Source organism: Mustelus asterias, chromosome 6 (assembly GCF_964213995.1).
Source record: "Mustelus asterias chromosome 6, sMusAst1.hap1.1, whole genome shotgun sequence".
NCBI classification, from domain to species: Eukaryota; Metazoa; Chordata; class Chondrichthyes; order Carcharhiniformes; family Triakidae; genus Mustelus; species Mustelus asterias.
Window position 1 is genome coordinate 6,584,348 of NC_135806.1, and position 21,970 is coordinate 6,606,317.

At 47.1% G+C, this 21,970-nt stretch overlaps 1 protein-coding gene across 6 annotated transcripts in view; it reads right to left on the reverse strand.

Annotated features, from left to right (window-relative positions):
• Positions 1 to 1,816: 1,816 nt before the first annotated feature.
• LOC144494736 (coronin-2B-like) overlaps positions 1,817 to 21,970 on the reverse strand; it is a 155,463-nt gene continuing 135,309 nt past the window's right edge. For all 6 annotated transcript variants that reach the window (XM_078214018.1, XM_078214013.1, XM_078214015.1 and 3 more), the window contains 6 exons: positions 17,896 to 18,000; positions 15,131 to 15,227; positions 10,801 to 10,913; positions 8,040 to 8,130; positions 4,998 to 5,233; positions 1,817 to 2,902 (listed from right to left, as the gene is read on the reverse strand). In XM_078214018.1, the coding sequence (XP_078070144.1) occupies positions 2,771 to 2,902; positions 4,998 to 5,233; positions 8,040 to 8,130; positions 10,801 to 10,913; positions 15,131 to 15,227; positions 17,896 to 18,000 (774 nt within the window). In that variant the 3' untranslated portion in view covers positions 1,817 to 2,770. The remainder of the gene's footprint in view (positions 2,903 to 4,997; positions 5,234 to 8,039; positions 8,131 to 10,800; positions 10,914 to 15,130; positions 15,228 to 17,895; positions 18,001 to 21,970) is intronic.

The following is a 21,970-nucleotide window of genomic DNA, read 5'->3' on the forward strand; positions in this document are numbered from 1 at the left end:
GACTATAAAATCAAAAGGAACAAAATGGGATGATTTTAAATGCATCCAAGGTTTTTTTTGAGCGAGATGTTTTAAAAATAAATCAGTGAAAAGAACACTAAGGTCCTCAAACATCAACTCTGTTTCTCTCTCCACAGATGCTGCCAAACCCACTGAGTGCTTTGCCAGCGATTTCTGTTATTCCAATCAGTACATTGGTTTTGTTGGAAGGTAAGTCTGGTGAAGTGCCGCTGGGACTTGTGACTGATTGAGCAAGTGGCTAAGGGTGTGACTGAAACACTGGCTAACAGCTTCACAACAAAACCCCTCTCATTAATCAATGCAACGTGTTGTTAACCAGGAGATATCATGCCAACCTCTTCTTCCTCTTGAAATCAAATCAACTGGCACCATTAAACACGTGCCCCCTCGTGAGAATGAGAAATCGTTTGTCTAATTTTAAACTGACAGTCAAGTGGTCTAAATCTATGCACGCTATTTCACAATCCGATAGAACAGATGGAATAACTGCTTTGTGTGCTTGCCACATGCAGTGAGTCAGACGGATTTTAGAGTCATAGAGGTTTACAGCACGGAAACAGGCCCTTCGGCCCAACTTGTCCATGCCGCCCTTTTCTTTCAAACCCCTAAGCTAGTCCCAATTGCCCGCATGTGGCCCATATCCCTCTATACCCATGTAACTGTCTAAATGCTTTTTAAAAGACAAAATCGTACCCGCCTCTACTACTACCTCTGGCAGCTTGTTCCAGACACTCACCACCCTCTGAAAAAATTGCCCCTCTGGACCCTTTTGTATCTCTCCCCTCTCACCTTAAATCTATGCCCTCTAGGTTTAGACTCCCCTACCTTTGGAAAAATATATTGACTATCTAGCTGATCTATGCCCCTTATTATTTTATAGACCTCTATAAGTCAGCCTCCAGAGAAAAAAATCCCAGTCTATCCAGCCTCTCCTTATAACTCAAACCATTAAGTTCCAGTAGCATCCTAGTAAATCTTTTCTGCACTCTTTCTAGTTTAATAATATTCTTTCTATAATTGGGTGACCAGAACTGAACACAGTATTCCAAGTGTGGCCTTACCAATGTCATGCACAACTTCAACAAGACGTCCCAACTCCTGTATTCAATGTTCTGACTGATGAAACCAAGCATGCCGAACGCTTTCTTCGCCACTCTGTCCACCTGTGACTCCACTTTCAAGGAGCTATGAACCTGTACCCCTAGATCTCTTTGTTCTGTAACTCTCTCCAACGTCCTACCATTAACTGAGTAAGTCCTGCCCTGGTTCAATCTACCAAAATGCATCACCTCGCATTTATCTAAATTAAACTCCATCTGCCATTCGTCAGCCCACTGGCCCAATTGATCAAGATCCCGTTGCAATCCGAGATAAACTTCTTCACTGTCCACTATGCCATCAATCTTGGTGTCATCTGCAGATCTTTTCAGATCTGTGCTTCTTTCTTTTTTTTAAATTTCAGAACACTTTGCAACTATTTGAGATATCGAAAGGCACTTGGCTTCACTTAAGAGGCGGCTGGATACAGCACTTGGGGTGAATGGGATCAAAGATTATGGGGAGAAAGCAGGATTGGGCTATTGAGTTGGGCAATCAGCCATGATCGTGATGAATGGCGGAGCAGGCTCGAAGGGCCGAATGGCCTCCTCCTGCTCCTATCTTCTATGTTTCTATGCTTGCCACGAGCCCCCCAAGCTGCATTGCAAACCCTGTTGTCAAATCTTTTACTTTCCGGTGAGAATTCTTTGCAGCCTTTCAAAGGGGCAGAAAGGGAATTTGAAAATAACCATGCATTCCTTAAGAAGCTTCCTTTATTGATATTTTTCCATAATTAAAATGAAGTAATCTTGAACACAACAAGGAGGGTGGAGGTTATGTTCACATGGTTTTCGCCGTCTCCAGCCTGTTAAGTTTTGAATAAACTTTACCCCTCCCAAAAGGGCGCTTGTCCCTGGCAACCATACACAACAGCCCGTCAACAGTGTTAGAGAACGGGTTCTACAGAACTTCTACTGTGCAACTTCAGTGAGGCAAGCAAAGCAGAAAAGGAGCAAAAAAATCTGTTAAAAACTGAGAAATGAACACGAGGACAGACAGATGTACACAATATTTCAGACAGAAAGCTGCCATGTTAATAGAACTCTCGATTTCTTTTTAAAACAATATAGCAAATCAATTCTTCTTTTTTTAAAACATATTTATATATATATAAAAAGGCTGACTGATTTCACATGGCAGTAAGCTGTTTTGCTTAATTCGACCCAATCTGTTGGACCACCCTGGCTACTTGTCGCTTCCTCTCTCCCTCTCTCTCTCCCCTCCCCCCCCCTCCTCCCCCACCCCCCAACCCCTTTCACAGTAGCCCCCGACAGATGTGCGAACCAGCATCTGGACGATGACCATTCCAGGACATTCACATTACGTCCGCACGCAAAAGCTACAGTGACCACCGGAGTAGATGGAACACCCGTTGAGTTTGTAAAACTCACGAGTGCCGGTTTGTATAAAGCCACTGTACGGTTTTTTAAAAAAAAAATTAGTGTATATACAACCATCATAAAAAGAGATAAATAAAAAAAACCAAAAAAATGTGCACCCTGTACAACACGTACAGTTTTACAAATTAAATCTTTTTTTTTCAATAAAAAATATAATTATTTCAAGTTCTCAGGGTAGCTCTGCTACATCAAGGAGCTGCATTCCCACACAGTTTCTTCCCCACTCCACTTCTCGATTGACGTCCTTCTCTTCAGTAGCTGAGGGGGCTGAAACGTACGTTTTTAATTTCCAGCTCCAGCTGTTTTACTCTGACCTCCTTCTGTGCCAGCTGCTCCCGTAGCCTTCGAATCTCCTCCTGCTGTCGGTAAAACATCTGCAGAAGCTGGCCAGAAGGAAACACAGAAACCGTATTGAGTGGGGGGGGGTGAGGGGGAATAAGAACACGTTTTCATTTAAAGCAAAAAGCATCTTTCACTTCGATTGAAAATTTGAAGGTTTTAGCCCAGGAAAATGCCAAAGTGGGTCGATGCAGCAAATAGTGATTAGCAAAAGTGACGCCCACGGGGCGATGGGGATAAGTGGGAGCGTGGCGAGGAGGGCAGAAAGCAGTGTTGTGGTGAATAGTGTTTGTTTGGACTGGAGGTGAGACCAGCTGTGGCACTCCCAGGGGTTTTTTCCAAATGGCTGGGTAAATGCAGCACAATTTCAAAGTGGGTGCGAAGGGTATTGCCCCTGTCTCTGAGCCAGTAGTTGCAGCTTCGAGTTCCACCCAGCACTTGACGGTCAAGGAAGGTGCGTTCATAACGTGGCCAAACAGGGCCCCGGTGATGTTGTGAAGAAGATTTACTGGGAGAGTGAAAGTGACGAGAGGGTCGGTTGGCCCAGTTGGTTAGATGGGTAGTGTGTAGCTCAGGGAAAAAGTCAACAGCGCAGGTTTGATTCCCGATCCGGCTGAGGGAGACTTTTGGACCAACTCCCCACTCTGTCCCTGAGAGTGGAAGGCAAACAGCAAACCACCACTGACAAAAATAAAACTGCCGGTTTTCTCCACATCGGTAGATCTCCACATCAAAAATAAAACTGCCAGAGGCGGCACAGTGGTTAGCACTGCTGCCTCACAGCTCCAGGGACCTGAGTTCAGAGTCCCGGCTTGGGTGACTGCACGTTCCCCCCGTGTCTGCGTGGGTTTCCTCCGGGTGCTCTGGTTTCCTCCCACACTCCAAAGATGTGCGGGGTAGGTTGATTGGCCATGCTAAATTGCTTCTTAGTGCCCCAGGATGCGTAGGTTAGAGGGATTAACAGGATGTGGAATTACGGGGATAGGGCCTGGGTGGGATTGTTGTCGGTGCAGACTCGATGGGCTGAATGGCCTCCTTCGATGCTGTAGGAATTCTGTGACCCAGCTCCCCAGTAAATGGGATTCTATAAAATTGTTCAGGGCAATGAATCAACACAGAATCAGCCAATGAGCTGCCTTCATGCAGAACCCACCTGAATGAACAAGGCAATTAGGAGGGACTTCAGTTATTTACAGAGACCGGAGAAACGGAAGAATGCATGGGGAGATTTAACAGAGATATTCAAAATATGAGGGGTGTTGACATGAGTATCCAATGGCAGAAAGGTTGGCAACCAAAACACACACATTTATGGCAATTGGCAAAAGAGCCAGAGGTGACACGAGGGGTAAAAACATTACGTGGCGACTTGTCACAATCTGGAACCGCTGCCCAAAAGGGTGATGGACAAAGATTCAATTGTAACTTTCAAAAGGGAATTGGATAAATCCTTGAAAAAGAAAGAAATTCAAGGCTATGGGGAAAGAGCAGGGAGAGTGGGATAATTTGGATAGCCCAGCGAAAGAGCCTTTTCCTGCGTTACAAAAAACTGATATTCAGTCTCCTCAGCAGATGGGGGTTGCTGGGTGCTGGGGCAGTGGGAAGCGAAGGGCATTGGTAGTCAATGGAACTGAATCAGTCAATCGAATCTGATCAGGGGAAAGAGCCAAGGGCACGGTGGCACAGTGGATAGCATTGCTGCCTCACAGCGCCAGGGACCCGGGTTCGATTCCCGGCTTGTCTGTGTGGAGTCTGCACATTCTCCCTATGAGTTTCCTCCAATTTCCTCCCAAAGATGTGTAGGTTAGGTGGATTGGCCAGGCTAAATTGTCCCCTGGTGTCCCCAGATGTGTGGATTAGGGGGGGATTAGTGGCATAACAAGGATAGAGCAGGGGAGTGGTCCTGGGGTAGGATACACCGTCAGAGAGTCGGTGCAGACTCAATGGGCCAAATGGCCTTGCCTGCACTGTAGGTATTCTATGATTCTAAATGGGAAAGGATTGCAGATGTCTGAAGGCACATGATTGAGAAAAAAATACTAGATGCAGATTGATTGTGGTGTGAATAAAGCATTGAGATAGGATATGGTGTAAGTCCAGTGTTAAGAATCAGAAGAGCACGTTGCTATTTCATCATACCTCATTCTCTGTTTTGGGAACTGGGCACTCTGACAGATCGTAACCATTTGTCATGAAACTCCTTTTCGGCTCCTGTATTTTCTCTGTGTTCCTTTGTTCCTGTTTCTCTGGCAATGTGTTCACTGTCACTTGATCTTTCTTGATGTGACCCGGCGCTTCCCACAGCTCAGTCCCTTTTCTCAGAGGGGAAGGCTGCGGGCTGTTACAGCCGGGCTTCAGGGATATGAATATAGGATCTGAAACAGTAAATGGGGGTGGGGTGGGGGGGGGGGGGGGGCGAAAAACATCACTGAAACCACAGGGAAAACCATTAATGAGTTAGGATGACAAATTCTGAGCTAAAAACTGGTGACATGAAGATCATTTGTGTACACACGGGGCATCAGCTGTAACTCACGTGTGCCTCTGAATCAGAAGATCATGAGGGATTGTCACTGGACTAGCAATCCAGAGACCCAGGGTAATTTTCTGGGGACCTGAGTTCGAATCCCACCATGGCAGATGATGAAATACATTTTTTAAAAATCAGGAATTAAAAGTCTACTGATGACCATGAAACCATTATTGTAAAACCCACCTGGTTCACTAATGTCCTTTAGGGAAGGAAATCTGCCGTCCTACCTGGTCTGGCCTACATGTGACTCCAGTCCCACAGCAACGTGGTTGACTCTTAACTGGCCCCTCGAGGGCAGTCAGGGATGGGCAATAAATGCTCACATCCAATTAATTTTTTAAGAAGCGCCACTTCAATTGAAATCTAGGTTGGCTTGTTTCAGTGCAGTGCTGAGGACATGCTGCACTGTTGGAAGTGCTGTCTTTCAGAATTGATGTCAAGCTAAGGTCCTGTCTGCCCTGTAATGGATCAGTAGGGTTTTCCCTAGCGTCCTCCTGGTCCAGTATTCATCCTTCAACCAACATCACTAAAACAGAATAAAAACAGAGAATGCTGGAAAACTCAGCAAGTCTGGCAGCATCTGTGGAGAGAGAAACTGAGTTAACGTTGAGTCCAATATGAACATTCTTCCTCATGGAAGCAGATGAACTGCTCATTATTGCTGTGTTTTTGCCAGGGAGATAAGCAGAGATGACACACTTGCGTGTGTCTGTGAGACAGAAGTTTTATTCAATGCTTTAAAATGTCTGCTCCCATTCTTTTAGCTGTTTACCTCAGTTAAGTTTCTTTTCTGAAGTGATCAGACACAGGCTTAACTAATCGCACACAGAAAATGGATACTAGACACACACAATCAAGCAATGTACGATTAAACATTACAATTATCGTATTGCTGTCTGGGGGGATCTTGCTGTGTGCTAATTGACTGCTGAGTTGCATAGAATCACAGAATCCCTACAATGCAGAAGGAGGCCATTCGGCCCATCAAGTCTGCACCGACCACAATCCCAGCTGGGCCCTATCCCCATAACCCCATGCATTTACCCTAGCTAGTCCCCTTGATATTAAGGGGCAGTTTAGCATAGCCAAACCACCTAACCCGCACAACTTTGGACTATGGGAAGAAACCGGAGCACCCAGAGGAAACCCACACAGATACGGGGAGAATGTGCAAACTCTGCACAGACAGTGATCCAAGGCCGGAATCGTACCTGGGTCCCTGGCGCTGTGAGGCAGCAGTGCTAACCACTGTGTCACCGTGCCGCCTTGCATCGTAGCTTCATGCAGTGACTGTAGTTCCAAAGTACTTCCCTTTTGTTCCATTCTTTATTTTCTTTCCTTTTCTCCCCGACATCCAATTCCTCCCCGATGCAATTTGCAAACCGCGTTAGTATTTTCAAGTCGACAGCACCTTTTACAAGTTTAGTGCTCAGTACCTCTCAATAACGCTCATAATTTCACACGCACTTGGGTGAATTTCACTGGTGCTCGGAATGGTCAGTAGATCAGATACAAGAGGGAGGGAGAACCAACACAGAGCAAGTCTATCAATGTCACTTGGTCACTCAGTTCCGAGCTCTGGATTGTTTCTCAACCCTCAGATCTACCTCAAGATATTGATAAAAGAAAAAAACTTGCATTGATATAGCACCTTTCACAATTCCCAGGACATCCCAAAGCACTTTGGAGCCAAAGAAGAATAGTATGCGGTGTAATGTAGGAAACATGACAGTCATTTATGCACAGCAAGCTCCCACTAACAGGAATGTGATAATGATCAGATAGTCTAGATTTTGTGATGTTGATTGAGGAATAAATATTGACCAGAATGCTGGAGCCAACTTCCCAGCTTTTCTTTGGAACAGTGACCTGTGATCTTTTACACCTCCTGAGGTTTAACATCTCAGCTGAAAGACGGCACCTGTGACAGTGCAGCACTCCCAGGCTGGACAGCAAATGCATTAGTGACAACAAAATCGCAGCATCATCTACTGCGTGTCTGATCACAGAATTGAGGTAGAAGGTCAGCCATGGCTGTACTGACTGGTAGAGCAGGCTCGGACGGCCGAATGGTCAACTCCTGCTCCTCAGCTAACTCTCCGGCCGGGTCACCCATAGTATCAGACAGTCGGGTTGTTTTATACGCACACAATCTTGTTCTCACTTTTCCTTAATGGAGATTAACATCGAGCAGCCTGTAAAACCAGCCTCGTACCCAATCCTAGGCTTCTACCTATTTATCTATCCTTTTAAGGCAAGGATAGATACATTTTTGAACAGTAAAGGAATTAAGGGTCATGGTGAGCGGGCGGGTAAGTGGAGCTGAGTCCACAAAAAGATCAGCCGTGATCTTATTGAATGGTGGAGCAGGCTCGAGGGGCCAGATGGCCCACTCCTGCTCCTCATTGTTCTTATGTTCTTCTCATGCCTGGAGAATTAGATTAATATTAACCCCATTGTCTCTCTACAACCTCCTGCACAAGCAATATTAAAATCCATTTCATTAAAGATGGATAGATTGTTAATTCAATCATGGCCTAATCCAGAAAAACATGCCTTTTAACAATAACTAACTGTAAAGGAATAAGGGTGTAAAACAAAATCGTTTCTGGTAAGATTCATACAAGTACAGTATGTATAAGACAGACCTTTATTGACTCCATTTAGCCATTCTTGGGCAGTCATTGCTGGCTGTGCTCCTGCTGTCATTGGATAGATATCATCCTGGTATGATTCAGACTGCAAGACATATAGGATAAAGGGTCATCTGATTGGCTGCATGGTGCATCAGTAGCATTTACCCACATAACAATTCCTTGAAACTTTTAGGACTGTTTTAGTATGCTGTACGTTTCAAATCAAACTGTACCCATTACAGCCTCTCACTTTCCACCCTAGATCTGGGTCCACCCACAACTTTGCTGCTCCACCTCCCAGCATGCATTGAGTCCCATTTACCCATCAGCACCCGGGCTTGCTGACCAACACTGGCACCAGGTCCAGTCAAGTCTTGATTTGCAAATTCTTATCTGGTTTTCAAATCCCTCCATAGTCTCGTCACTCCCTCTTTTTGTCTTCTCCAGTGTCAACGCGCTCCTTCAGTTCTGTTCTCTTGGTAAACCCTGATTTCATTCAATGACCAATGGCAGCCGTGCCTTCTGCTACCCGAGTCCTAAGCTCTGGAATTCTCTCCCTAAACCTCTCCCCATCTCTCTCACTCTCATTTATGTCACTATATAGACCAGCATTTATTGTCCATCCTTAGTTGCTTTGAGAAGATGGTGGTGAGCCACCTTCTTGAAACGCTGCAGTCCTTGAAGAATAGGGCCACCCACAGTGCTGTTAGGGAGGGAGTTCCAGGATTTTGAAGGAACTACAATACATTTCCTAGTTAAGGTAGTGAGGGGAACTTGCAGCTGGTGGTGTTCCCATGTATCTGCCACTCTTGTCCTTCTAGATGGTAGCGGTCATGGATGTGGAAGGTGCCGCCTAAGGAGGTTTCCTGCTGTGCATATTGTAGATGGCACACACTGCTACCACTGTACATCAGTGGTGGGTGGAGTCAATCTTTGTAGATGTGGCGCCAATCAAGCGGGCTGCTTTGCCCTGGATGGTGTTGAGCTTCTTGAGTGTTGTTGGAGCTGCACCCATCCAGGCAAAGGGGGAGTATTCCATCACACTCCTGACTTGTGCCTTGTAGATGGTGGATAGGCTTTGGGGAGTCAGGAGGTGAGTTACACGCCACAGAGTTCCCAGCCTCTGAATTGCTCTTGTAGCCACTGTGTTTATATGGCTGGTCCAGTTGATGGTAACCCCCAGGATGTTGACAGTGGGAGAGTCAGTGATGGTAATGTCATTGAATGTCAAGGGGTGATGGTTATATCCTCTCTTGCTGGAGATGGTCACTGCCTGGCACTGCAGTGGCGCGAATGTTACTTGCCACTTGTCAGCCCAAAACTGGATATTGGCCAGGACATGGACTGCTTCAGTATCTGAGGAGTTGCGAATGGTGCTGAACATTGTGTAATCATCAGCGAACATCCCCATTTCTGGGTGGCAATTGGCTGGGTTGGATTTGTCCTGCTTTTTGTGTACAGGACATATCTGGGCAATTTGCCACATTGTTGGGTAGATGCCAGTGTTGTAGCGGTACTGGAACAGCCTGGCTGGGGGCATGACAAGTTCAAGTCTTCAGGGTTATTGTCAGAATATTGTCAGGGCCTTTGCAGTATCCAGTGCCTTCAGCTGTTTCTTGATATAATGTGGAGTGAATCGAATTGGCTGAAGATTGACATCTGTGATGCTCTGGAGGAGGCTGAGATGGATCATCCACTCGGCACTTCTGGAAATCATAGAAACCCTACAGTACAGAAAGAGGCCATTCGGCCTATCGAGTCTGCACCGACCACAATCCCACCCAGGCCCTACTCTCATATCCCTACATATTTACCCACTGATCCCTCCAACCTACGCACCTCAGGACACTAAGGGCAATTTTTAGCATGGCCAATCAACCTAACCCGCACATCTTTGGACTGTGGGAGGAAACCGGAGCACCCGGAGGAAACCCACGCAGACACGGGGAGGATGTGCAAACTCCACACAGACAGTGACCCAAGCCGGGAATCGAACCCAGGTCCCTGGAGCTGTGAAGTAGCAGTGCTGACCACTGTGCTGCCGTGCCACCCCGCTTCTGGCTGAAGATTGTTGCGAATTTTTTTAAAATTCATTTGTGGGACATGGGTGTCGCTGGCTGGGCCAGCATTTATTGCCCATCCCTAATTGCCCCTTGGAGGGCAGTTGAGAGTCAACCACATTGCTGTGGCTCTGGAGTCACATGTAGGCCAGACCAGGTAAGGACGGCAGATTTCCTTCCTTAAAGGACATTAGTGAACCAGATGGGTTTTTCCAACAATTGACAATGGTTTCATGGTCATCAGTAGATTCTTAATTCCAGATTTTTTTAAAAATCGAATTCAAATTCCACCATCTGCCATGGCAGGATTTGAACCCAGGTCCCCAGAACAGCTGAGTTTCTGGATTAACAGTCTAGCGATAATACCACTAGGCCATTGCCTTCCCACTATGCTTCAGCCCTATCTTTTGCACTGATGTGCTGGGCTCCTCCATCATTGAGGATGGGGATATTTGTGGAGTCTCCTCCTCCAGTGAGTTGTTTAATTGTCCACCACCATTCATGGCTGGATGTGGCAGGACTGCAGGACTTGGACCAAAGATCTCCTTATGTGACATGACGCCATAGTTTTCCTGACAGTCGCTGTCCTGAAGCACCTTGCTGCTGGGGTGAGACAAAGAGGGGTGAGAGGAAGCTCACGTGGACCATAAATGCTAGCATGGAGCAGTTGGACCGAATGGCCTGTTTCTCTAATTCTGTGTTTCTTTACTTACCCGTCGAGGCACAATCATTGAGACAGGCTCAATAAGGCTTTTGATTGTCACCAACTTGTAGAACCTGAAAACTTCACAGATAGAGACATCCAGGCCCCTCTTTGGCATGATACCTGCAAATTAAAAATAATAACAAACTTTTACCCAATGTCTTTGAAGTTTGGTACTGAGGCTTTCTGCTACTGCAATTCACTCTCCAGCCAAGAAGCTCAAGCAGTGGGGGCTGCAGGGGTGGGGAAGGGGGTGCGGGGGCGGATGGGGTTGGAAAGTTTATACTCCTTCTTTGCCAATGAGTATTTAGTCAACAAATTGTTCCGATCCATGCAATGTGTGTTTAATTGTTTTGTGTTTGATTATGTGAGACTGTTTACTATTGATGCTCACTGTGCTTGATTAGTTAAGCCTGGGTGTGGACTCAGAGAAAAGTAAATACAGCTATAGAAAGAGCTGGAAGAAAGAGCTGGAGTGTGGAGCAGACATTTTAAAGCATTGTGATTAAACCTGTTATACACACAGGGTGAGATTTTCCTGCCCCGCCCGCCATGGGAATCGGAGCGGGCGAGGGGCGGACCATGGAAAGGTCCATTGACCTCAGGTGGAATTTTCCAGTTTTGGGGCGAGCGGGGCTGGAAAATCACACCCATAGCGTCAGCACTGCACAACTCTGAACCATAAAATATACAACATGATGTTGCCATGTTCTCCTGTCTCTGCTCCTGCCTCAACTCATCTCCTGATGAAATCCTCATCCATGCCTTTGTTGCTGTTAAATCCCACTGTTCCAAAGCGGCCCTGACTGGCTTCCCGACTTCCAAACTCCGCATCCTTCAGCTCATCCAAAATTCTGCTGCCTGATCTGAACCAGTCCTGGATTTCCCCTTCACCCACTGTGCCCGCAGACCCACCTGGTTCCCTGCCTGGCAACCCTACAAACTTAAAGTCGTTACTCTCCAGTTCAAATCCCATTCCTGTCTCCTGATCATTGCACTTCCCCCCCCCCCCAGCCCCGACACCCCTTCGAGGTCTCATGTTTCTCCCATGTCAGGCCTCTTCAGCACCATCCATTTTAGTCACTCCACCAATGGCGGGGCTACCCTTAGCCAACTGGGTCTCAAACGCTGGCATTTCCTCCCAAAGAGTCGCTGCCTCTCAAACCCTCTCTCCCCCTTTAAAACACTCATTAAAATCCACAGTGGCACAGTGGTTAGTACTGCTACAGTGCCAGGGACCCGGGTTCGATTCCAGCCTCGGGTCACTGTCTGCGTTTGCACGTTCTCCCCATGTCTGCGTGGGTTTCCTCCCACAGAGAGAAAGACGTGCTAGTTAGGTTGATTGGCCATGCTAAATTTCCCCTTAGTGTCAGGAAGATTATCAGGGTAAATGTGTGGAGTTACGGGGATAGGGCCTGGGTGGGATTATTGTCAGTGCAGGTTCAATGGACCTCTTCCTGCACTGTAAGTATTCTATGATTCTTTCAACAAGTTTTTGCTCATCTGTGCTAATATGCCCCTTTGCGGTTCAGAGTCAAGTTTTGTTTGTTAACACTGGAGTGATATTCAACGGGACAGTTTATTATGGTTATTTTAGCTTTACTTACCATATAAGAACATAAGAGCTAGGAGCAGGAGTAGGCCATCTGGCCCCTCGAGCCTGCTCCGCCATTCAATAAGATCATGGCTGATCTTTTTGTGGACTCAGCTCCACTTACCCGCCCGCTCACCATAAAACCCTTAATTCCTTTACTGTTCAAAAATTTATCTATCAGCACAAACAACAACAAAAGATAAATAAAGAGCCCTTGAGAGCAGTTTGAGTTCGAACCTCAGAGAGACTCTGTCAATTTAACTTGTTAAGATTTGTGGACAAACTTGTAATTACCAAAACTAAAGCTGGTATCTAAAGGGAACAGTTTGCACTTTTGGGAAGAGCGGGGAGAAAGGAAGGAGTGGGGTGGGGGTGTGCGGGAGGGGCTGGGAGCAATTGCAATCACAGAGGTACCATTTCCACATGAAAATAAGTGATTTCTAAAATCCCGAGCTACTCAGACCACGGGGCGAATTCTTCCGTCCCGTCCGCCACAGGAATCGGATCGGGCGAGGGGTGGACCACGGAAAAGGTTCATTTACCCAGGGTGGGATTTTCTGGTTTCGGGTCGAGCGCGGCCAGAAAAATCCCACCCCACAAGTTATCCTTTGTTCCAACCTCATTGGAGGCAGGCACGTGAATGATTCCACTTTTAAAAAAATAATCTTCCCTGTTGAAACGTCAGGGTTTGTTATCACTCAGTTTCACTGCATGTTAAAGTGCAGCATGATAACAGAGACATTGAGTCAACAGGTAATGTGCACCGTGGCTGATTATTGATCGATTATCCCACCATAACCGTTGGCAAGGTGCCCAGGCCTTGGTAAGGGTACAGACAGAATGGAACCAGGGTTGAGGAACTTCAGTTAATGCAGAGAGCCTGGAGAAGCTGTCCTTAGGCAGAGGTTGTTGAGGGGAGATTTATTAGCAGTGTTCAAAATCACAAAGGATTTTGAGCGAGTTAATTAGGAGGAACTGTTTCCATTGGGAGGTGGGCTGGTAGCAAGAGGACACTGATTGAAGGCAATTGCTTCAGGAACCAGGGGGAGTGGGGGGCAGAGAGGAGGAGAATTTGTTTTTCCACACAATGCATTATGATGATCTGAACTGCATTGCCAGTGGAAGGAATAGTCCCAATTGTAACATTTCAAAAGGAAACTGGAAAAATACATAAAAAAGGAAAGATTTCAGGGCAGTGGGGCCAATTGGATAGCTTTTGCAAAAAGCTAGCACAGGTATAATGGGCTGAATAGCCTCCGCCTGTGCTGCATCATTGTATAATCCTCAACTACACCTGCTGAAACCCTCCCTAAGGGCAGGATCTTACGGCCACGCTCGCCCAAAAAAACAGAAAATCCCACCCGATGTCAGCTGACCTTTGCAAGGTCTGCCCCTCCTCGCCCGCTCCGATCCCCATGGCGGGCCCAACGGGAGAATCCACCCCTAAAAAACAACAGACTTCTACTGAAAAGAAATGAAGTAATATCTGTATAACCATCTTAAATGCCTCGATTGAACCTGCCTCCACCACACTCTCAGACAGTGCATTCTAGATCCTAACCACTCACTGTGTGAATCTGCCTCCACCACACTCTCAGACAGTGCATTCCAGATCCTAACCACTCACTGTGTGAATCTGTCTCCACCACACTCTCAGACAGTGCATTCCAGATCCTAACCACTCGCTGTGTGAATCTGTCTCCACCACACTCTCAGACAGTGCATTCCAGATCCTAACCACTCACTGTGTGAATCTGTCTCCACCACACTCTCAGACAGTGCATTCTAGATCCTAACCACTCGCTGTGTGAATCTGTCTCCACCACACTCTCAGACAGTGCATTCCAGATCCTAACCACTCGCTGTGTGAATCTGTCTCCACCACACTCTCAGACAGTGCATTCCAGATCCTAACCACTCGCTGTGTGAATCTGTCTCCACCACACTCTCAGACAGTGCATTCCAGATCCTAACCACTCACTGTGTGAATCTGTCTCCACCACACTCTCAGACAGTGCATTCCAGACCCTAACCACTTACTGTGAGATAAAGTTTCTCCTCATGTCTCCATTTCGTCTTTTGCTAATTCCCTTAAATTGGTGCCCTCTCATTCTCGATCCTTCCACCAATGGGAATAGTTTTTTGTTAACTGCTCTGCTATCGGGTCTGGCAGCACCAGTGGGAAGAGAAGCAGTTAACCTTTCGAGTTGTTCCAGACTTCTGAAAAACAGTCACATTGGACTCGAAACATTAACTCTGCTTCTGTCTCCACAGGTGCTGCCGGACCTGCTGAGATTTTCCAGCATTTTCCGTTTATATTTCAGTTTTCCAGCACCTGCAGCATTTTGCTTTCATCATTCTGCCATCGGCATCTTCCCCTGACTGGGACCCTGGGCGGGTAACCACGTCTCCGACACCAATGCTGCTCATCAAGCTGTTACAATTAAAAGTGATACTAGACATAACATTTTTAACAGCTCAAGAAAAAGACTCTGGCCGGGATTTTCCACTCTCCCTGCGGCACGTGTGGCCAGTGGCAGAGATGGTTCGCCAATGGCCGCCATTGATATTCCAGTCCCATCAAAGTCATTGGCCACTTGGCTTCCTTGCCGCTGCACCGCTGGGGGGGGGTTGGGGGGGGGGGCAGTGGGGGCCAGTGGTCACCTTTGGTGGAACCAGAAGATCCCGCTGGTGGGAAAGGTCTGAAAATCCCAGCCTACATCATCCTTCAGCCAAGTCAACCTACCCATTCCTTTCTGGGGTAATGAAGAGCGGAAATCCATCAGGAAATGCAAGTAAGGTTTTTCGGAGCTCAGTTCATAGTATCTGATGTTCCCTTCACCCTGTCAACGTGCAAGAACAAAATTAGGTAACAGGGTCTAATCACTGCAAGCTTCGATACAGAGAGTCTGCGAACAAGACCGTGGTCCTTGGTGGACAATAACAGCATCGAAACAATCATTCCCTTCAAGCAGGCTGTACGCATGCATCAGACTGAGGCGCCACCTGCGATGTGGTGGGCGGCACGCTGGCACGGTGGTTAGCACTGCTGCCTCAAGGCACCAGGGACCCCGGTTCAATTCCCGGCTTGGGTCACTGTCTGTGTGGAGTTTGCATGTTCTCCCCATGTCTGCGTGGGTTTCCCCCGGGTGCTCCGGTTTCCTCCCACAGTCCGAAAGATGTGCGGGTTAGGTTGATTGGCCATGCTAAATTGACCCTAGTATCAGGGGGACGAGCAGGTTATGTAAATGGGGTTACAGGGATAGAACCTGGGAGGGATTGTGGTGGGTGCACACTCGATGGGCCGAATGACCTCCTTCTGCACTGTAGCTATTCTATGATTCTATGATTCTACCCTCAAGGTTGAGTCAGCAGACTGCGGGTTCGAGAAATATTGTAGAACCCGAGGGGATCATTCTAGCTCCACACTGCCAGAGGTGCCGTCTTTCGACTGATACAATAAACAAAGATCCGTCCCCACCCTCCCTCACCCGCTCATCTCCCCTCCTGGGCGGAATGGAAAGGAAAACGGGATAAACATAGGAACTGTTGTGGGGAAGGTGTGACAATCTCCTGGATATTGATAAAGGATGCAGGGAGTACACAGCAGAGCAGCGTTGGACCAAGGGGTTCAAGTAACAAACACCAGCACAGAATTGATGGTCTTTTCCTGCACCAGAGTAAATAACTCTTCACTCTGGGCACTTGCGTCTCTCCCACGGTTGTCACACTGAAACGCTAAGCGGTGGTGGCAGTGTGGGACCTTTCTTCTCCAAAAGGACAGTCGGTGCCAGGTCCATTGTTAATTCCAAAGCTGAGATTGATCAGAATGGGTATGGGGGCAAAAGGTGGGAATACGTTCATTTATTAGTGTCACAAGTCGGCTTACATTCACACTGCAATGAAGTTACTGTGAAATTCCCCTAGGCCACACTCTGGCGCCTGTTCGGGTACACTGAGGGAGAATTTAGCATGGCCAATGCACCTAACCAGCACATCTTTTGGACTGTGGGAGGAAAACGGAGCACCCGGAGGAAACCCACGCAGACACGGGGAGAACATGCAGATTCCACACAGACAGTGACCCAAGCCGGGAATCAAACCCGGGTCCTTGACGCTGTGAGGCAGCAGTGCTAACCACTGTACCACCGTGGCACCCTAATATGGAGTTAGATCACAAATCAGCCACAAACTCATTGAATGGCAGAACAGGCTCGAGGGGCTGAATGGCCTCCTCCTGACCCTGTTATTCTCTCTAACCATCTCTTACATAACTGGGTCAAGAGAAGAACAACATCGGGCAGCAAGGCATCGGACTATGATGCCTATTCCGAGAAAATTAGTAACGCAGTTTAGTGTATTCAATTAGCTTTACACTTCACAGAATAAAATTACTGTCTCTCACTTTTACTCATGAATGCAAAGAGACATAGCAACAACGGTGCCTGGAGTTACTCAGTTCCAATGAAGCATTTGGGGCGGCACGGTGGTTAGCACTGCTGCCTCATAGCGCCAGAGACCCGGGTTCGATTCCGGTTTGGGTCATTGTCTGTGTGGAGTTGACGCGTTCTCCCCGTGTCTGCGTGAGTTTCTTCCGGGTGCTCCGGTTTCCTCCCACAGTCCAAAGATGTGTGGGTTAGGGGGATAAGCCATGCTAAATGTGTGGGGCTACAGGGATAGGACGGGGTAGAGGGCCTGGGTAAGATATTCTGTCAGAGAGTCGGTGCAGACCTGATGGACTGAGTGGCCTCTTCTGCACTGTAGGGATTCTGAGAATATGCAAGAAGATAGATTGGGAAGGGAATGGGAAATTGGGAAATGTTTTTACTTAGGAATAATTCTCTGGGGGTGGGTTTTGACTCTGGGTGGTTGTGTAAAACGGGCGATATTGGTCAACTCACAATTACCCACCCACCATTAGGAACATTACAGCATGAGGAGGCCATTCGGCCCCTTGAGGCTGTTCCTCTGCCATTCAATTCATGGCTGATCTGTATCTTAACCCCGCGTGGCCACCTTAACGGTCCAACCTTTGATGCCCGTATCCAATATAAAGAAAATCTACCACCAGTTTTGAGATTGCGCAGTTCTCCCGACTTTCACTGCGGTTTACATCAAAATGACCTCCTTTGTTTCCTGGAGAATCTCGAGTGAGTAGCAGCAATGATTGGAATCTTGGCCAAAGTGGAATGGATTGATTTAAGATGAGCACTCACAGTGGAGGAATATTGTCTGCTGCAATTCAGAATGGAGTTGACTTTGGTCAACCAAAGAACACGGGGATTATCATCACCTTCAGGACCAAGCTGAAAATTTGGTGCACACCCACCCGTCTCTCTCTCTCTCGCTCTTTGCCCGTCCCCCGCCCCACCACCCTTATCCCTATTAGAATGGGATCACGGGTTCTACAAAAATTCACTTTGCCAGATTACATACCAAGGGCTCTGGGAGAAGGGACCTAACTAGGCAACAGCATCCCTGGAAATGTACCTTCAGAAATTGAGGTCTTACCTTTCCTGCCAAGTAAAGCATCTGCGTGTCAGCGTCATAGAATGGGAAAAGCACTCCCAAGGACCCATCTAAATCCTCCTCCCGTAAAGGCGCAGATAGGTCATCCTGAATTATTATTAAAAAAGAGAGTGTGTATTAATGCAACACGAAAAAATGTAATTTTAAAAAATTCTTTCACGGGATGTGGGCGTGGCTGGCATTTGTTGCCCGTCTATTGATGCCCTAGAACTGACAACAAGACAAAGGTCATCCAGACTCGAAACGTTGGCTCTATTCCCTCTCCACAGATGCTGTGAGACCTGCTGAGATTTTCCAGCATTTTCTGTTTCAGCATCTGCAGTGATTTGCTTTTAACTTTATGCCTTTGAACTGAGAGTCTCGCTCGGCCATTTCAGGGGGCAGTTAAGAGTCAATCACATTGCTGTGGGTCTGGAGTCACATGTAGGCCAGGCCGGGTATGGATGGCAGATTTCCTTCCCTAAAGGGCATTAGTGAACCAGATGGGTTTTTCCAACAATCGATGATAGTTTCATGGTCACCAATATCTTTCACTATAGAGTTATTCATTGAATTTAAATTCTACTACCTGCCGTGGTGGGATTTGAACCTGTGTCCCCAGAATGTTAACCTGGACCTCTGGATTACTAGTGACATTCCCACTATCTCCCCCAAATGATGGGTGTTATGCAAAAGGCAGGGCACCTTCACTTGTTTCCAGGTGTGAGCTGAGGCTCAGTTGGTAACACCATTGCCTCAAGTCCAGGTCTTGAACACAAATATCTAGGCCGACATTCCCAGTGGCAGTACTGAGGGAGTGCCACACTAACTGAGGTGCCATTCTTCCGAGGACATGTAAAACAAGGCTACCTACCCTCTCATTTTGATTTGATTTGATTTATTATTGTCACATGTATTAGTATACAGTAAAAAGTATTGTTTCTTGCGAGCTATACGCACAAAGCATACCGTTCATAGAGAAGGAAACGAGAGAGTGCAGAATGTAGTGTTACATTCATAGCTAGGGTGTAGAGAAAGATCAACTTAATGCAAGGTAAGTCCATTTAAAAGTCTGACAGCAGGGAAGAAGCTGGAAGAGAGAATGTCCGGGATGCGTGGGGTCCTTAATTATGCTGGCTGCTTTGCCGAGGCAGCGGGAAGTGTAGACAGAGCCAATGGATGGGAGGCTGGTCTGCGTGATGGATTGGGCTACATTCACGACCCTTTTGTAGTTTCTTCCGGTCTTGGGCAGAGCAGGAGCCATACCAAGCTGTGATACAACCAGAAAGAATGTAGGTTGTTGGTGATCTGGACACCTAAAAACTTGAAGCATTAAAGATCCTGTGGGATTCTTTCAAAGAATAATCACATAGTTGAATCCTCCTACCATCAAGATCCTTGGGATTTACTCTTGGCCACGGATTTAACTGCATTGGTCACATAAATAGTGTGGCTACAGGAGCAGGCTGAAGGCTGGGAATTTTGTGATGAGTCACTCACTTCCTATGTCTGTCTCCACCATCTACAAAGCACAAATGGGGCAGTATGGTGGCACAGTGGTTAGCACTGCTGCCTCACAACGCCAGAGACCCGGGTTCAATTCCAGCCTTGGGTCACTGTCTGTGCAGAGCCTACACGATCTCACAGTGTCTGCGTGGGTTTCCTCCGGGTGGTCTGGTTTCCTCCCACAGTCCAAAAATGTGCGGGTTAGGTCGATTGGCCACGCTAAATTGACCCTTAGTGTCAGTGGAACTAGCAGGGTAACTGAGAGTTATGGGAATAGGGCCTGGGTGGGATTGTGGTCGGTACCGACTCGATGGGCTGAATGGCCTCCTTCTGTACTATTCTATGAAATCAGGAGTGTGGTGGAATACTCTTCACTTGCCTGGACGAGCGCTTGCTCCAACAACACTCAAAAAGTTCAACATCATCCAGACAAAGCAGCCCACTTCACCAGTGTCCCATCCATCACCGATGCACTATGACAGCAGTGTGTACCAGCTACAAGATGCACTGCGGCAGTGCCCAGTTAACTGGGGGGCAATGAGTGCTGATTTCAAAAAGTCACTCTTGACCAACCCTACAGAACTCAATGGAGTAGCACATGGGAAGAAATAATCGAGAAGTGGCAACACGAGTGAAATTTTGGAAGAAAACTTTATATATTGCCATATATTACACTCAGGGCAAAGTCAAGAAGAACTCCCCACCACAAAATTATTTTTATAAACAAAAAACAGGAAATTAGATTGTTGCTAAAAAAAAGTGGGAGCAGTGAAAAGTGACCAATTTTATATTGGCGGTTGAAGACAGAAACTAAAGGATATCATTAAGAGGGAGTTTCTTGGACACATGTGGTGTAATGTTCCATAAGGATGTTTATTTGGGACATTCCCATATTTCTGAATTCATAAATGCAAGGAACAACATCAACATTTGCAGATGATACAGATGGAGGGGGGTTTGGAACATTGTGAAGAGGGCGGCACGATGGCACAGTGGTTTGCACTGCTGCCTCACAGCGCCAGGGACTCAGGTTCAATTCCCGGCGCGGGTCACTGTCTGTGCGGAGTCTGCATGTTCTCCCCGTGTCTGCGTGGGTTTCCTCCGGGTGCTCCAATTTCCTCTCACACTCCAAAGATGTGTGGGTTAGGTTGATTGGCCGTGCTAAATTGCCCCTTAGTGTCGAGGGGACAATCAGGGTAAATGGGGTTATGGGAATAGGGCCTGGGTGGGATTGTGGTCGGTACAGACTCGATGGGCCAGATGGCCTCCTTCTGCACAGTAGGGATTCTAAGACACGGATATGTGGATGGAAAACATGGTGAAAAGTATTGAAGGAGTTGTGTTCACCACGTGTGGAACCTTGGTTAGACTACACTGGGAAGACTGTGCACCGTCCCAGTAAGAGTTGGCCTTGCCAGCAGGCCCAGATCCCGAGAATGATTTGTGAATGTATTTATTCAATGGGAAAGATGTTGTGTGGATCCAGTTGAGCTTTCTGCAGGAATGTAGGATCTTAAATGTTGAAAAGAGTCCAGGAGCCAAACCTACTTTCACCAGAGCCGAGAAGATCGAGCTCTGACTTGTCTTTATTTTTAGTTGTTCCTGCAGCACAGTGGCATAGTGTTTATTTTGAAAAGCAGGGTTACTGTCCCCAAATGGCCTGACCAATGTCTATCCCTCAGCAAGACAACACTAAAATGATAGATTATCTGACCATCGCTGTGCGCAGGTTGGCTGCTGCGTTTCCTATAACAGTGATTACACTTCAAAAAGTATTTCATTGGCTATAGAGCATTTGGGACTTCTTGAAATCATGGAAAGTGCTATGCTAACAGTCATTAAGAGGGGCTTTATGTCAAAGATCTTCAGACAATTTAGAGTTTGCAGTTAGATTAAGGTGCCTGAAGGGTTAGTTATTTCCATTGTGGCTGGAAGTCACTCACTGTTAAGGTTTAAAGGAGATGTATGAGGCAAGTTTTTTTTACACAGAGAGTAGTGGGTGCCTGGAACTCGCTGCCGGGGGAGGGAGTGGAAGCAGATACGGTAGTGACTTTTAAGGGGCGTCTTGACAAGTACATGAATAGGATGGGAATAGAGGGATATGGTCCCCGGAAGGGTAAGAGGTTTTAGTTCAGACAGGCAGCATGGTCGGTGCAGGCTTGGAGGGCCAAAGGGCCTGTTCCTCTGCTGTAATTTTCTTTGTTCTGTCCCCTCTCCTTTTCACTGGGGGGGGGGCAGGACATGAAGCAGAGAGATGGGGTCACATCAAACTCGTGTGCTGGTGACTACTTACCTTGTTGTTCAGTAAGAGAAAGCAAGGGAACTCCATCATTAATCCACAACGCGGTGGCACAGTGGTTAGCACTGCTGCCTCACAGCATCAGGGAGGGAGTTCCATGTATATGACCCAGCGACAGTGAAGGAACGGCCATGTATTTCCAAGTCAGGATGGTGAGTGTGTCTTGGAGGGGGACTTGCAGATGGCGGGATTCCCAGGTATCTGCTGCCCTTGTCCTTCTCGACGATAGAGGTCATTGACTTGGAAACATTACAATAAAATAAATAGAGCTGG